At 45.2% G+C, this 14,489-nt stretch overlaps 5 protein-coding genes across 5 annotated transcripts; 2 read left to right on the forward strand and 3 right to left on the reverse strand.

The window, feature by feature from the left end:
* Positions 1–31: 31 nt before the first annotated feature.
* Positions 32–5,260, forward strand: OGAPODRAFT_97475 (uncharacterized protein; the record flags this gene model as incomplete). The annotated part of the gene is made up of 2 exons (XM_018357956.1): positions 32–1,042; positions 1,100–5,260. 2 exons carry the CDS (start codon positions 32–34, stop codon positions 4,925–4,927), a joined length of 4,839 nt encoding a protein of 1,612 aa, XP_018211867.1. The 3' UTR covers positions 4,928–5,260.
* A 146-nt stretch (positions 5,261–5,406) lies between these two features.
* OGAPODRAFT_15495 (mitochondrial matrix ATPase) lies at positions 5,407–7,461 on the reverse strand. The gene is made up of 2 exons (XM_018353770.1): positions 7,374–7,461; positions 5,407–7,328 (listed from the first exon to the last, which is right to left on the reverse strand). The coding sequence occupies exons 1-2, from the start codon at positions 7,404–7,406 to the stop codon at positions 5,430–5,432; spliced, it is 1,932 nt and encodes a 643-aa protein (XP_018211868.1). The 5' UTR covers positions 7,407–7,461; the 3' UTR covers positions 5,407–5,429.
* A 70-nt stretch (positions 7,462–7,531) lies between these two features.
* On the reverse strand, positions 7,532–8,495 carry OGAPODRAFT_81396 (uncharacterized protein). The gene has a single exon (XM_018356518.1). The coding sequence runs from the start codon at positions 8,462–8,464 to the stop codon at positions 7,631–7,633; it is 834 nt and encodes a 277-aa protein (XP_018211869.1). The 5' UTR covers positions 8,465–8,495; the 3' UTR covers positions 7,532–7,630.
* A 25-nt stretch (positions 8,496–8,520) lies between these two features.
* On the reverse strand, positions 8,521–9,543 carry OGAPODRAFT_81397 (uncharacterized protein; the record flags this gene model as incomplete). The annotated part of the gene is made up of 2 exons (XM_018356519.1): positions 8,521–9,478; positions 9,512–9,543. 2 exons carry the CDS (start codon positions 9,541–9,543, stop codon positions 8,521–8,523), a joined length of 990 nt encoding a protein of 329 aa, XP_018211870.1.
* Positions 9,544–9,636: 93 nt separating this feature from the next.
* Positions 9,637–14,176, forward strand: OGAPODRAFT_81398 (uncharacterized protein; the record flags this gene model as incomplete). The annotated part of the gene is made up of 2 exons (XM_018356520.1): positions 9,637–9,702; positions 9,817–14,176. The coding sequence occupies 2 exons, from the start codon at positions 9,637–9,639 to the stop codon at positions 13,456–13,458; spliced, it is 3,708 nt and encodes a 1,235-aa protein (XP_018211871.1). The 3' UTR covers positions 13,459–14,176.
* Between the last annotated feature and the right edge of the window lie 313 nt (positions 14,177–14,489).

Consider the following 14,489-nt stretch of genomic DNA (forward strand, 5'->3'; position numbering starts at 1 on the left):
AATTTGTGTGCCGGGTAAGGGCGATAACCCTATGAACGAGTACTATGACACACAGATTGAGGAGCTCGAGGTTCTCAAAGCTATCTATGCGGACGACCTTGAAGACAAGACACCGCAGCAGAGCGCCTGGAGCCAAAAGCCCTGTCCTAAATTCGAAATTACGCTTCGTTCAGATACTAATAGCGACCCCATATTGACACTAGTGCTCAAGATCGAATTCACAGCCACATACCCGCAGACGCTTCCATTAGTGTCCTTTGGACGCTCCCAGAATATTCTCAGCTCTCAGCTCTCGTTTCTGCGTACAGAAATCGATAAGATTATGAAGCAAGAGAAAGGCGGTCCTATGGTTTATTCTGTCACGACGTGCATATTGGACCATTTGAACGAGTTCCAAACGAGGGCCCGAACAGGTACGTTGGAAGAGGAAAGACTCCGTAGACTTGAAAAGGAAAAAGAGCTCATGGAACAGCAAGAGAAGGAACAGCGACAAAAGATTGAACTCGAGAGAGAAAAGGAGCAGGAATTACTAGACCAGATGGTGGCCACCGAATTGAAACGAAGATCCAATAAGAGCGTATCCGAAGCGCAGACTTCCTCGCCAACGCTCAAAGAAAACATTTTAAGCTTGGAATCTGCCGTGCATAGCTCCATGGACGAGCGAATATTTGTTTTTGACAAGACAATTGAAACGCATTTGGACTACTACAAGCTTAATTTTCGAGCAGTATCTGGGTTTGTGCCAATTGAACCTATTGGACTACTTAAAGACTGCAGCCAGCAGTATTTGGTAAAACCTCATATCCATAAAGATTCTCCGGCGTACGGTCTGATACAGGACCTTACCAAGGGCAAGAACAAACTTCAGTTCCTGTTCACAGAAATAGATCTCTCCAATCCTTTCTGGAGGTCCAGTCAAGGCAAGAAACTGATTTTTTCTCTTGAAAAAGAGCTCCAGGCTGTTACGAATCTACGACATGACAACATTGACCGCGTCTTCGCTTTTAACATTGAAAAGTTCGAAATGACATCTAGTGGGGATGTCTCGCTTCAAAATTCCGCCGCCAAAAAAGTTTCCAAGAAGGTGTCTATGGACGAGGAAAGATTTGACGTTTGGAAAATTGCCATATTGACCAGCTACAATGATACGCTGGCAAATCTTTTGAGTAAGATATCATTCATCAATATTAATACCGCCCGCGAGTGGATAATCCAGCTCCTAGAAAGTTTGGAGTACCTACACAAACAAGGAATGATTCACAAATGCCTCAACTTGGATGCTATTCAAGTCTGTCCATCATCCATGGGGCAGAGCCAGGTCAAGCTTGCTAACGTATGCTATGGTTACACCATTCTGAACATGGTGTCAAGCTACCCAAATCAGGGGCAGTATGACGATGTGCTGCCGTTTGATGCTCCTGGATGGATAGCTCCCGAACGGAAAAAGAATGGATCTTCTCTATTCGACAAACCGCAGCGCAAAACGGATGTCTGGGACCTGGGGGTGATTTTCGTCCAGCTTGTGTTAGGTTTTGACGTGATTTATGACTTTGAAAGTCCGTCAGACCTCTTAGCTAATCATACAGAGTTGGAGGAGCCGATCGCCGATTTTCTCAAAGCTATATTTGATGTTCGCACCCGCAAGCGTCCAGATCCTTTGGAGCTACTACCATGTCGTTTTCTGCGGCTCAATCTCAATACAGTTCCTGCACTGTCGATAGGATCTGACTTTGTTGACAAGCGGAGTTCTGCTCAAATCAACGGATTTTCTGATATCTCAGATGCACCATTGCTTTCAGCCCCTAAAAATAGGCCCAAAAGAGATTCTTTCAACAGTGTTACTGCTCATGAATTCAAATCCTACTCCAGATACGTCCAAGATTTTGAAGAGGTTGGAAGCTTGGGCAAAGGGGGATTTGGTGAGGTTGTCAAAGTCCGAAACAAGTTAGATGGCAGGTTTTACGCAATAAAGAAAATCAGGCACACCGAAGATAAACTGGCCAAAATTCTTAACGAAGTGATGTTGCTGGCTAGACTCAACCACCAGTATGTCGTTCGCTATTATGCAGCCTGGCTAGAGGACGATTTGAGTTATGGTGCTGTATTTTCAGACTCTGAAGATGATGAAGAAGAGTTTGAGACCGAGGCGGATGCCACATCTGAATATACAAGAACAGGGAGCCAAACCTACACTGATTTTATTTCGTCCTCTGTGAATCCTGAATTGGAATTTAACATCAGCGAGGATGAAGAGTCTGATCCTGAAGAGGAGAAGGCATTCACTTTTGGAACCGAAAGTGAAGAGGAAAAAGACAACGCAGTAGAACAAAGATTGCCTGTTTCGAAAAAAAGATCCGTTTTGTTCATTCAGATGGAGTACTGTGAAAATCGTACCCTATTTGATCTCATTCGCCAAGGTTTGTACAAAGACCCTGTCTTTTATTGGAGGATTATGCGCCAGATACTTGAAGCTCTTAGCCATATTCATTCCCAGGGTATTATTCATCGGGATTTGAAGCCAATGAATATTTTCATTGATGAAAACCAAAACGTCAAGGTTGGAGACTTTGGTCTTGCGAAGAACGTTCATTATCTTCCATCAACAAACAGGAAAGTTTTAGACGTCTCAGAAAGTGGGGAAGATCTTACCTCAGACATTGGCACAAGGTTGTACGTCGCTGTTGAGGTCATGAATGGCTCTGGAGCATACAACGAAAAAGTTGATCTCTATTCATTGGGTGTAATTTTCTTTGAGATGGTGTACCACCTGGGTACTTCTATGGAGCGATATACCGTGATCAGTAATCTGAGAGCTCCCGAAATTGTATTCCCGGAGGATTTTGATAACGAACGTTTGGCAACCGAGAAAAAAATCATAAAGATGTTACTCGACCATAACGTCGAAAGAAGACCATCGGCTCGACAGTTGCTTCAAAGCGGACTGATCAGGGTTGAACAGCAAGACGATTTAATGAAGGAAGCTTTAAATGCGCTGATTGATCCTTCTTCCTCGTGGCACCATCAGGCTAGAAGCATTTTATTCTCCCAACCTTATAGTTACGTGCGTGACCTTTTGTTTGGGGACGTTGAAAAATCGTACGGAACAGCAGACTATCTTTTGCACTCCAAAATAGTTCAAGAGATCTCCAAGATATTCATGAGACATGGTGGCATTGAGTTTGTTGACCATACTGCTTTGCTATTTCCTAAGAATCCTCTGTATGATTCGACGTACAAGGTTTACGAGGTACTGGACAAGGCTGGATCAGTTCTTCAGCTTCCATATGATTTAACGCTTCCTATGGCTAGACTTCTTGGACGCAGGCCGCTGTCAATTCACAAGTTTTTCAGAATTGAAGATGTATATCGCTCGATAGACAAAGATGAAGGATCTGGCCCAAGCAAGTTCAAGGAAATTGACTTCGATATTGTTTCTCGCCCGAATGATTCGGCAGAGCTGCTACCCTTCTATGATGCGGAGTGCATTAAAGTGATGAGTGAAATCATAGCTATTTTGCCGTTCCTGAAGCAGAGCAACGTGAAAATCATATTGAACCATTGCAACTTGCTAGATACAATCCTAGAATACTGTGGCATAGAAAGACCGCAGAGAGTTATTGTCAGCCGAATCCTTGCCGAAGTTGGTTTTGGAAAGACTATCAAGGAGGTGAAAGCTATCTTGAAGCAGGATCTCAACATGTCATCCACAATCTTGAACGAACTTGTGCAGTTCGATTTCGGACTCCCAATTGGACAAGTGAGGTCAAAGCTACACAAGCTCATGATGGATAGCCCGCATCTAGGGAAGGTGGATAATTCCTTAAATTATATCTCGAAGATCATGAACTACTTGGAATGGTTTAATGTGGAGCTCAACATCGAAATTAGACCATTTAGCGGCTATAACTCTGCGTTCTATAAAGGGGGAATCATGTTTACGGCAGTATACGAGGACAAGTTCAAATCCATCATATGCGCTGGCGGACGTTACGACGAACTAATTAGCACATTGGCTCGCAACAAGTCGCCCCGTGACCTCCCAAGAGCCGTGGGGCTCCGTTTGGCTTGGGATTTCCTTTTCAACTCGATGAAACGGTATCAGGACATGTTCAACAACCGTAAGGACACGAAGCGCAAGTTTCAGAAGGAGAACCTGAAGGTTGTTTGGCAGACCAAGAAATGTGACGTTCTTATTGGATTTTTCTCTACTGGTATCCTGAAAGAAATTGCGCCTTTTCTGTTGCAGGTACTCTGGTCGAACGATATCAGCGCAGACCTGGTGAACAATTCGGTCACCATCGACGACATGGTAAATCAGGCAGTCGAATCGAATGTGAAATGGTTGCTTGTGGTGAAGGCTCAGACAAATATGGAGACACTTAAGGGAAACTCAAAGAGCAACAAATATAAACCATTGCGACTCAAGAATTTGGAGGCAAAAGTTGATATCGAAGTTGACTTGCACGATCTCGTGTCGTTGTTAAAAGGCGAGCAGCCAAAAGAGATTGAGGTCGATACCAAGGATGTGTTGCAGGACGCCGAGGCACTTGCAGACAACCGTCAACGAGTTGTGGTTGTTCCTAATAACGCAACGGGAGCCAACAAGAAAAATAACAAGAAGGAGAAATGGGCGATTGTGGATCAAGCGGCCGAGTCCGCAGAGTCTCTGATCCGAGTCCTGGAAAGTTCTCCTATCTTCACCATTGAAGCGAGGGACGAAGTGCTTGCGATGATTAGTATCACGTCGCTGAACCAGCCAGACGAATGGAAACGGAAAGTTGGCGGAGTCTCCAGCTCGACGCCCCGCTCGTTTGTGGCTAATATATACAATGCACTTTCGAAGGAGGCGTCCAAGGGGACAAAATGGGCGATTTTGTATGGTGGTCCGAAATCGGGCAAGGTTTGTATAGTTGACTTGCAGAAATAAACTCAGAAATCATACTCATCTGGTTCCTCTTTGAAACCCACGATAAAGAGCACGATGCTGAGATATATGATGAAACCTCCCGCGACACTTAAAATTAAACTCCAATGCGTGATCAGATGGCAATGGAAAAGGATAATGGGGAAGATTATCCCGCTGATAACAAGAAATCCCGTCATGAATTTGAAGAACTCCTTAATTGGTATCTCCTCGTGGGAATCCGAGAGAAAATCAGCCTCGTATGCGCTTGACAGGGACTGTGCTAAAGCGTTGGGCAGCGGAGCAATAAGGAAAATGGCAACATCGATAAGTGGAAGCCAATTATCATACAATGCGCAGCTGAGCACAATATTGAGAAACCCTATTGCTATAAGAATGCTTAAAAATATCAATTTGCTTAAGGGGTTCAACTTAAACATTATAGAGGTTACTATTTATTAAATTATTTTCATACAATATTCTTTAATAACTCCCGTATATACAAATTAGTCAACTATAAACAACTTTATTTTTGCTCACCAGAAGACTCGGAGCTGGAAGCGTTACCGTCCTTGTACAGCTTCTCAAAGAGTTTCAACGAGTCAGCTTGCAACTCTTCGTACTTGGTCTTGATTTCGTCGGCCTCAACAGTCTCACCACCGTTGACCTTCACGATGATCTCTCTCAACTCAGCGATCTTCTTGTTGATGTTCTCGACCTCAGTAGCATCCAGCTTCTCCTTGAACTCCTCAAGAGACTTCTCAGTGTCGGCACAGAGTTGGTCAGCTCTGTTGACTTGCTCAATTGCCTCCTTTCTAGCTCTGTCCTGCTCCTTGAACTTCTCGGCCTCGTTAACCATCTTCTCGATCTCAGCCTCAGACAATCCGGAAGAACCGGCAACAGTGATGGAGTTGTCCTTTCCAGATGCCTTGTCCTTGGCAGAAACATTGATGATTCCGTCAGCATCAATGTCGAAAGTGACTTCAATTTGTGGAACACCCTTTGGTGCTGGTGGAATACCTGAAAGAGTGAAGTTGCCAATCAATTTGTTGTCTCTGACGAGTTCTCTCTCACCTTGGAACACTCTGATTTCAACAGACGTTTGACCAGAAGCAGCAGTGGAGAAAATCTGGGACTTCTTGGTTGGAACAGTAGTGTTTCTTGGGATCAATCTAGTGAAGACACCACCCAGAGTCTCAATACCGAGAGACAATGGAGTAACGTCCAAAAGCAAGACATCCTTAACCTCACCAGACAACACAGCACCTTGAATAGCGGCACCAATGGCAACAGCTTCATCTGGGTTGACAGCCTTAGATGGCTCCTTACCAAACAAAGACTTGACGGTCTCGACAACCTTTGGCATTCTGGTCATACCACCAACAAGGATAACCTCGGAGATTTGAGAGGTAGAGAGCCCAGCATCCTTCAGAGCCTTCTTGACCGGCTCGACAGTCTTCTTGATCAGTGGCTCAACCAGTTGTTCAAGTTGAGATCTAGACATCTTCAAATTGATGTGCTTTGGACCGGAAGCGTCAGCAGTGATGAAAGGAAGGTTGATCTCAGTAGAAAGAGTAGAGGACAGCTCAATCTTGGCCTTCTCAGCAGCTTCTCTGATTCTTTGAATGGCCATTCTGTCGTTTTGAAGGTCGATACCGGACTCCTTCTTGAAAGCGTCGACGATGTATCTAACCAAAGCAATGTCAAAGTCCTCACCACCCAAGTGAGTGTCACCATTGGTGGACTTGACCTCAAAGACACCGTTGTCAATGTCCAAGATGGAGATATCGAAGGTACCTCCACCCAAGTCGAACACGGCGACGACGTTGGTGTCAGTCTTCTCCAAACCGTAAGCCAAAGCAGCAGCAGTAGGTTCGTTGACAACTCTGGCAACGTTCAAACCAACAATAGCACCTGCGTCCTTGGTGGCTTGTCTTTGAGCGTCGTTGAAGTATGCTGGAACAGTCACGACAGCGTTCTTGACAGGTTTACCAAGGTAGGCCTCGGCAGTCTCTTTCATCTTGTTGAGAATGAAACCTCCGATTTGAGCTGGGGAGTATTTCTGGCCTCTGGCCTCAACCCAAGCGTCACCATTAGTGTGCTTGACGATCTTGTATGGAACTTGATTCAAGTCTCTTTGCACCTCTTGATCCTCAAATCTTCTACCGATCAGTCTCTTTGTGGCAAACAAGGTGTTCTCTGGGTTGACCACAGCCTGTCTCTTGGCTGGAATACCGACCAATCTCTCACCGTCCTTGGTGAAGGCAACGACAGACGGAGTAGTTCTGGAACCCTCGGCGTTCTCGATGATTCTTGGAGTCTTTCCCTCCATCACAGCAACAGCAGAATTGGTGGTTCCCAAATCGATACCGATCACGGAACCGGTCACCTTGGTGGAGTTGTATCTCAGCTGTCTGAGAGAAGACTGAGAAGTTAGCGGACAAACAATAATTCTATGTTCAATACTCACACTTCTCACGTTTCTAGCAATGTTTGCCAACATCTTTCCAATTACTAGCACTTGCTACCCACTTATTGAATTGTCCTGGTGTTCAAAATCCACAGGGGCAAAACAAAGATATATAAATTAATTTTCCAGTTTTTTTCATTCTTTCGCCGTCATTTTTTCCCGGTAGTGCCTTGCCCACTACTCAGGCAGAAATTTCCAGAAGAACAATAGAGACCCTTGAGTTATGGTGCAAGGATGCATCAGAAGTCCAAGTGGTTTTATTCAACTTCAGTTTGGTAGCTGCCCAACTTGGCGAGATCCTCATTCCTATTTAGCTTTGGGATTTTCAAAACCTGGGTCTCTCCAATGACTGTCACCCGCAGTCCGAGTTTTTTGGCCAGCTGATGCAATACTTTGCGCACATCACTCTCGGAAACCGGTAGTGTCATGGAGTCTCTGACCAGCTGTTGAAGACGAGTCACGCTCAAACTGACGGTTTTGGAATTTTCGAACTTAGGCGATTGTTCATAGATCACATTGTAGATTGGAACCATTTTGGAGTCAAGTGCATCCTGTTTCTGATCGCGGAGTATGTTCACCTTTTTTGAAGCCTGCTTCAATTTAATGCGCTCTAAAAGTGGCAGGTCAGATAGAAGATGCTTTTCATGAAATTCGTATTTCGTGCGAGAATTCTTGGGCTTGGTGATTTTGCCGACTTTCTTCGGCGATGTTTGATGCTTTTGCTCTGACTCTAACTTAAATGTAACGGGGCACCCTTTCGCGGTCCACTCCTCCAGCTTGGATCTGAAGATTTGCTGGCGCTTTTCAATTTTTTGGATGAGTTGGACGCGTTCCTCGGATCTACGTGCAGAATCGTTACAGAAAACATCGATTGTGATATCGTCTCCTGCTCTGGCAATGTCATATGACTCGGGATATATTGACTTGATCATGCAGAGTACCTCCTGATTGAGGTTCAATACCTTCTTCGATACCGTTGAAAAGCGCACTAGTGATGAAAGGTAGTTCGTACTGTAATGGAGCGCTACCAAAGTGTCCAAAGATCGAAATAATCGAACAAGAAAAGGGGTGGTATAATCAGAAGATGTCATGACGCGAAAAAAAAACTCAAAGGGAAATAAAAAACACAAATCTTTAAATTTATTATTCAGGCATCTATTTTCAGTTCCTTATTCAGCTCCAAAATTTTGGCCAGCATGCAACTCAACTGTAGGTAGGTAGAAACTCCTTCCAGAACACGCATGTGGGTAAAACCAACGATACGAATCACCTCCAACCGTTTATCCTCTTCAATGTCGTACATGGACTTGAGAACTTTAAAACTAGTGCTGACAATATCGATCGCGGAATACCCTTTTGCCCACAGCGACCGTAGAATGTCGAGACTGCCTTCAAAATCGCCCCGAATACAGCTCCTGAGCATTTTGGAGATCACTAGAGGATGCGGAGAGTCGACAATTCGGTAAACATTTTCCGAGTTCACGAAATTGAAGCCGTAGAATGTACTCTGTAGATTATTGATTGCTTGTCTCATATCACCTTCAGCCGTAAATATTAGTGCTTCCAGACCGTCATTGGTGTATTCAATCTTTTCCTGCTTTATTATGTGCAGTAGATTTCTTAATATCTCCTCGTCTTCGAGCTTATTGTAACGTAGAATGGCACATCTACTTTGCAATGGCTCAATGATCTTGCTTGATTGGTTACAAGCAAATGCAAAACGGGTGGTATTGGAATAAATTTCCATGGTGCGCCGGAGAGCTTGCTGTGCTCCAGGAGTCATTGAGTCTGCCTCGTCCAGAATCACAATTTTGTGTCTTCCTGGTGGAAGTTGGACTTTTTTCTGAGCGAACTGTTTGATTTTATTGCGGACCACTTCAATACCACGATCATCAGACGCGTTCAATTCCAGCACAGCGTCGCGAAACTGATCTCCAAGAAGCTCATGTGCGAGGCACAACACAGAGGTAGTCTTTCCGATACCAGGCAGACCCGATATGATTAGATGAGGCATGTTTCCCTCCTCTGCAATTCTCTTTAGAGATTCTACGGTTTCCTTGTTGCCCACCACATCGTCCAGCTTAGTAGGCCTGTATTTTTCCACCCTAGCTGTTAGATTGAGTCCTGTCAGTACTTACCAAGGAAGTTCCAAATCCAAAGGATAGTTCATGGTGTAGAAAAAATCAATCAGATCAGCATTTTCCATACGCGTCTTGCACAGCCGCAAATATATACGACCGACCGGGGATGGGCTTGTGAGCAAATGACGGCCACATCTTCACGGCGGGCCGATGGTACAAGGTTCGCCATGTCGCAAGAACGATGGACTGTCGGCTAATGAAATCCAACCGTAAATGTAAAGCTACTTCCATCTTTCGTCTTGTCTTTACCCGGCCGCACTATCTGAAAATTTCCACCTTTTTTATCTTACACCATGACCCAGGACCTGATCAACAGTGACACTATTGAGTCGTCACAGCTGCTCAAGCGCAAGCCATTGGTACTCAAACCATATGTGCTTCCTTTCTTGGCAATCTACCCAGTGTATTATAATCTCTACGCCAACCACTACGATAAGTACTTTGTTGGCAGAGAGTGGACATTTGTCTACACATTAACTTTGGTGTCGATCCATGCGCTGGTTTGGCTGCTTCCTAGATGGAACTTGGACGTGAACGTTAATTTCAAGTATATTAGAGTTGATTCTCTGGACGAGGCGTCGCATATTTTTATAAGGGCAAAACCAAGCTTTGGTATCAGTGAGATTTCCGAAATCAAGTTTGACCCTAAGACACAGCTGCTATCCTTCCTTTACCAGAAAAGGAAGTACTTTTGGAACAGCGAGCTCTCGAAATTCTCACCTCCAATCTTTGCCATCGACGATGAGAAGCTCACCATTCGTCGCCTGAAACAATCCAGGGGCCTTAAGAGCGATCAACTAACAGGCCTTCGAAATTTGTACGGCCAGAACAAGTTCGACATCCCGATCCCAACGTTCATCGAGCTGTTCATCGAGCACGCGCTGGCTCCGTTTTTCGTGTTTCAGCTATTTTCTATCGCCTTGTGGTTGATGGATGACATGTGGTACTTGTCGTTATTCTCCTTATTCATGCTCGTCAGTTTTGAGAGCACGAGTGTTTACCAGAGAAAGAGTACCATGACCGAGTTCCAGAGCATGGGAATCAAACCGTACGACATCTACTGCTATAGAGATGAGAAATGGTCCAAGATCTCCACAGAGGACTTGCTTCCTGGTGATATTGTCTCCGTGACAAGAACCCCTCACGAAGACCTTTCCATTCCTTGTGATTTGGTGCTTCTTGACGGATCCTGCATCGTTAATGAAGCCATGCTTTCTGGAGAATCGACTCCGCTTTTGAAGGAGTCTATCAAGCTTAGAGAGGAGACTGATTTGTACCAGCCTGATGGACTGGACAAGAATGCCCTGTTGCATGGCGGAACATCTTGCTTGCAAGTGACTTCTCCAGAAAAACCCTTGATTAAACTGGCTCCTGATAACGGTGCTTTGGCTTTGGTTGCGAAGACCGGGTTTGAAACCACACAGGGTTCTCTTGTTAGAGTGATGATTTTCTCCAGCGAGAGAATGTCTGTGGCAAACAAGGAAGCATTTTTCTTCATTCTCTTCTTGCTCGTGTTTGCAATCATTGCCTCGTGGTACGTGTGGGTTGAGGGAACCAAGATGGGAAGGATTCAGTCTAAGCTGATTCTCGACTGTATCATTGTGCTGACATCTGTTGTTCCTCCAGAACTTCCTATGGAGCTGACTATGGCCGTTAATCAATCTCTGGCTGCTCTTGGAAAATTCTACATTTACTGCACTGAGCCGTTTAGAATTCCTCTGGCCGGCAGAATCGATGTCTGTTGTTTTGATAAGACTGGTACTTTGACCGCAGAAGACCTCAACTTTGAGGGATTGGCTGGTTTTGATTCCTCAGACATTAGAAGACTATTCAAGCCGGAAGACCCTGATGTTCCGTCTGTGACTCTGGATGTTCTTGGTTCTGCTCACGCTTTGGTCAGGCTCGATGACGGAGAAATCGTTGGTGATCCGATGGAAAAAGAGACACTCAAGGCCTCCAACTGGAAACTCTCCTCGAAAACCAAAAATACCATCGAGGGCCACAAGAGAGTCATCAAAATTTTGAGAAGATTCCAGTTTTCTTCTGCACTTAAGAGATCGTCCTCCATCTCGAAGGTTGGTAATCAGATACTCGTCAGCTGTAAAGGTGCTCCTGAGACAATCAAGGAAATGCTCGTGGACGCTCCTTCCAATTACGAAGAAGTGTATAAATCGTTCACCCGTTCCGGATCCAGAGTTTTGGCATTGGGGTACAAATACCTCAGCTCTGACAAAAACATCGACGGTCTCGAGAGACATTCTGTTGAAAGTGGACTGAAGTTTGCTGGCTTTATTGTTTTCCACTGTCCTCTGAAAGATGATGCTATCTCGACGATTCAGATGCTTAACGAGTCCAGTCATAGATGTGTCATGATCACAGGTGACAACCCATTGACTGCGTGCCATGTTGCCAAGGAGGTGGCTATCGTGACAAAAGATGTGCTTATTTTGGACCTTCCTGAAACACATTATTCTGGAGATTCAGAGCTGGCATGGAGAAATGTTGACGAGACCAGAATCATTCCTTTCAACCCAAACCAGGAGTTCGATATCAAGTTCTTGCAGAAGAACGATATCTGTATCACAGGCTATGCCCTGTCTAAACTGATGGAGCACCCTCAACTTGAAAAGCTGATCAGATATACCTGGGTCTACTCTAGAGTCTCGCCATCGCAAAAGGAGTTTATTTTGAATTCTTACAAGAACTTGGGTTACAAGACACTCATGTGCGGTGACGGTACGAACGACGTTGGTGCATTAAAACAGGCCCACGTTGGTGTTGCTTTATTAAACGGTACTGAAGAAGGATTGAAGAAAATTCAGGAAAACAAGAAGATCGAGAATTTGCAGAAAGTTTACGAGAAACAGTGCGACATCATGAAGAGATGGGGAAACCCACCTCCAAAAGTCCCTGCCCCAATTGCCCACCTGTATCCTCCAGGGCCATTGAATCCTCATTACCTGGCAACAATGGAGAAACAAGGACACACCATCACACCGGAAATGAGGCAAGCTGTTGAGATTGCGAACAGGCAGCCTATTCCATCAGGTGCAAATGCAAACGGTTCTGCTACACAGAAGTCGAACTTTGCAGAGCAGCTGCTGGCAGGCCTCAAAGAGGAAGAGGACGAAAATGAGGCTCCAGTTTTGAAGCTCGGAGACGCTTCGGTTGCTGCACCATTCACATCCAAACTTGCAAACGTTTCGGCCGTTGTTCATATCATTAGACAGGGAAGATGTGCGTTGGTGTCTACAATCCAAATGTACAAGATCCTGGCTTTGAATTGTTTAGTTTCTGCCTATTCGCTTTCTGTGCTGTATCTTGCTGGTATCAAGTTTGGAGATGGGCAAGCCACTGTTTCTGGATTGCTGTTGAGTGTGTGCTTTTTGTCGATCTCTAGAGGAAAGTCTCTTGATAAGCTATCCAAAGAGAGACCACAACCGGGAATTTTCAATATTTACATCATGGGATCCATTCTTGGCCAGTTTGCTATCCACTTAATCTCTCTGATCTATATCACCAAAGAGGTTTACATCCTTGAGCCAAGAGAGCCACAGGTTGACCTGGAGAAAGAGTTCAGTCCATCTCTGCTCAACACTGCCATGTTCTTGATCCAGCTGTCGCAGCAGGTTGCCACCTTCACGATCAACTACCAGGGACCACCGTTCAGACAATCCATCAAGGACAACAGAGGCATGTACTACGGCCTCTTGGGAGTTACATTTTTGTGTTTTGCTGGAAGTACCGAGTTCATGCCGGAGCTCAACGAAGCAATGCAGTTCGTCAAGATGAGCGGCCTGTTCAAATTTAAATTGACTATTGCTATGTTGTTGGACTTTGGAATCAGTTGGATCATCGAGTTGGTGCTGAAGCACTATTTCATGGACTTCAAGGCTGCCGACATTGCCATCCGGGAGGACGAAGAAGAGAAGAAAACCAAATAGAGTGTTATAATTCACGTTTCGTGTGTCTCTGCCTCTGTATTGTACAGCTCATCGTCCGGGGGTTTGTTGCCTTCAACAAAGTAGCCGTCTGCAATTTTGTAGTCTATCTTGCCTCGGACAACTTTGATGACGCCGAATATGTCGTCGTAGCATTCGTCGTTTCGAAGAAAGTCAGGATTCTTCTTCGACTTGTTTTTGTTTTCGAGGCCGTTTGTAATCCAGGAGCACTTTATGCCTAACCGCTTGCACTCGGTGCAAACCGGCTTGGTCTCGCAGCACTTACGCTTGCGGAACCTACACGTTAAACAGCCCTTTCTGGATCGTTTGGACACCTTCTGTGGCTTCCTGATCTTCTCCTTTCCGTCGTCTGGTAGACTGCGCGGGACACGAGCCGGAGCGATTGGGCCTACGTGCGAGGAATTTCTCTCTGCTGTCCCTCGGAGATCAATTGGATTCGGTATGATCTTGGCGTCTAAGGAATGGGGCGTGGGTAACGAAGGAACCCGGACTGCATAATTAGTGGAGGTCAAGCTTGGCTTGTAGGGTGGTTGTACCGGTGTCGTGAATGAGGACAAGATGGGCGGTAGCAATAATGAATTTGATGCTAATGATGCTGGTTTTGTATGATGCCTCTGGTTGACGGACTGCGAACTGGCTTCATCCATTTGGGACAAGATCTTCGTTGAACCAAGTAACGCTTATGGAATTTTCTTTATATTCTTTCCCCTTCCGATCGTAGCCTTTTGACGCTAGCGGTCACAGATAAAACAACATACATTGTTTCCGCATGGACGAGCGCAAAGCTGCAGTCTGGAAATTTTCAACCTGGAGACTGTGGGGTCTGACGTCATAGTGCGGGGGTAAATGTTGCGCTCCCAATAAGCTCGGAGAACTGGAAATCCTAATCCAGTGCATTGCTTGACGCTATTATGCTTCTGGGGGCTTGTGGTTTCAGGGCACGTCGAACCACAGCCGTATGCCTTGGTACATTTTTCTGATGTACTTTACTGTCTATAGGTAGTAATTTTCGC

The sequence above is a fragment of the Ogataea polymorpha genome (genome assembly GCF_001664045.1).
Source record: "Ogataea polymorpha strain NCYC 495 leu1.1 chromosome Unknown OGAPOscaffold_2, whole genome shotgun sequence".
Lineage (NCBI taxonomy): Eukaryota > Fungi > Ascomycota > Pichiomycetes > Pichiales > Pichiaceae > Ogataea > Ogataea polymorpha.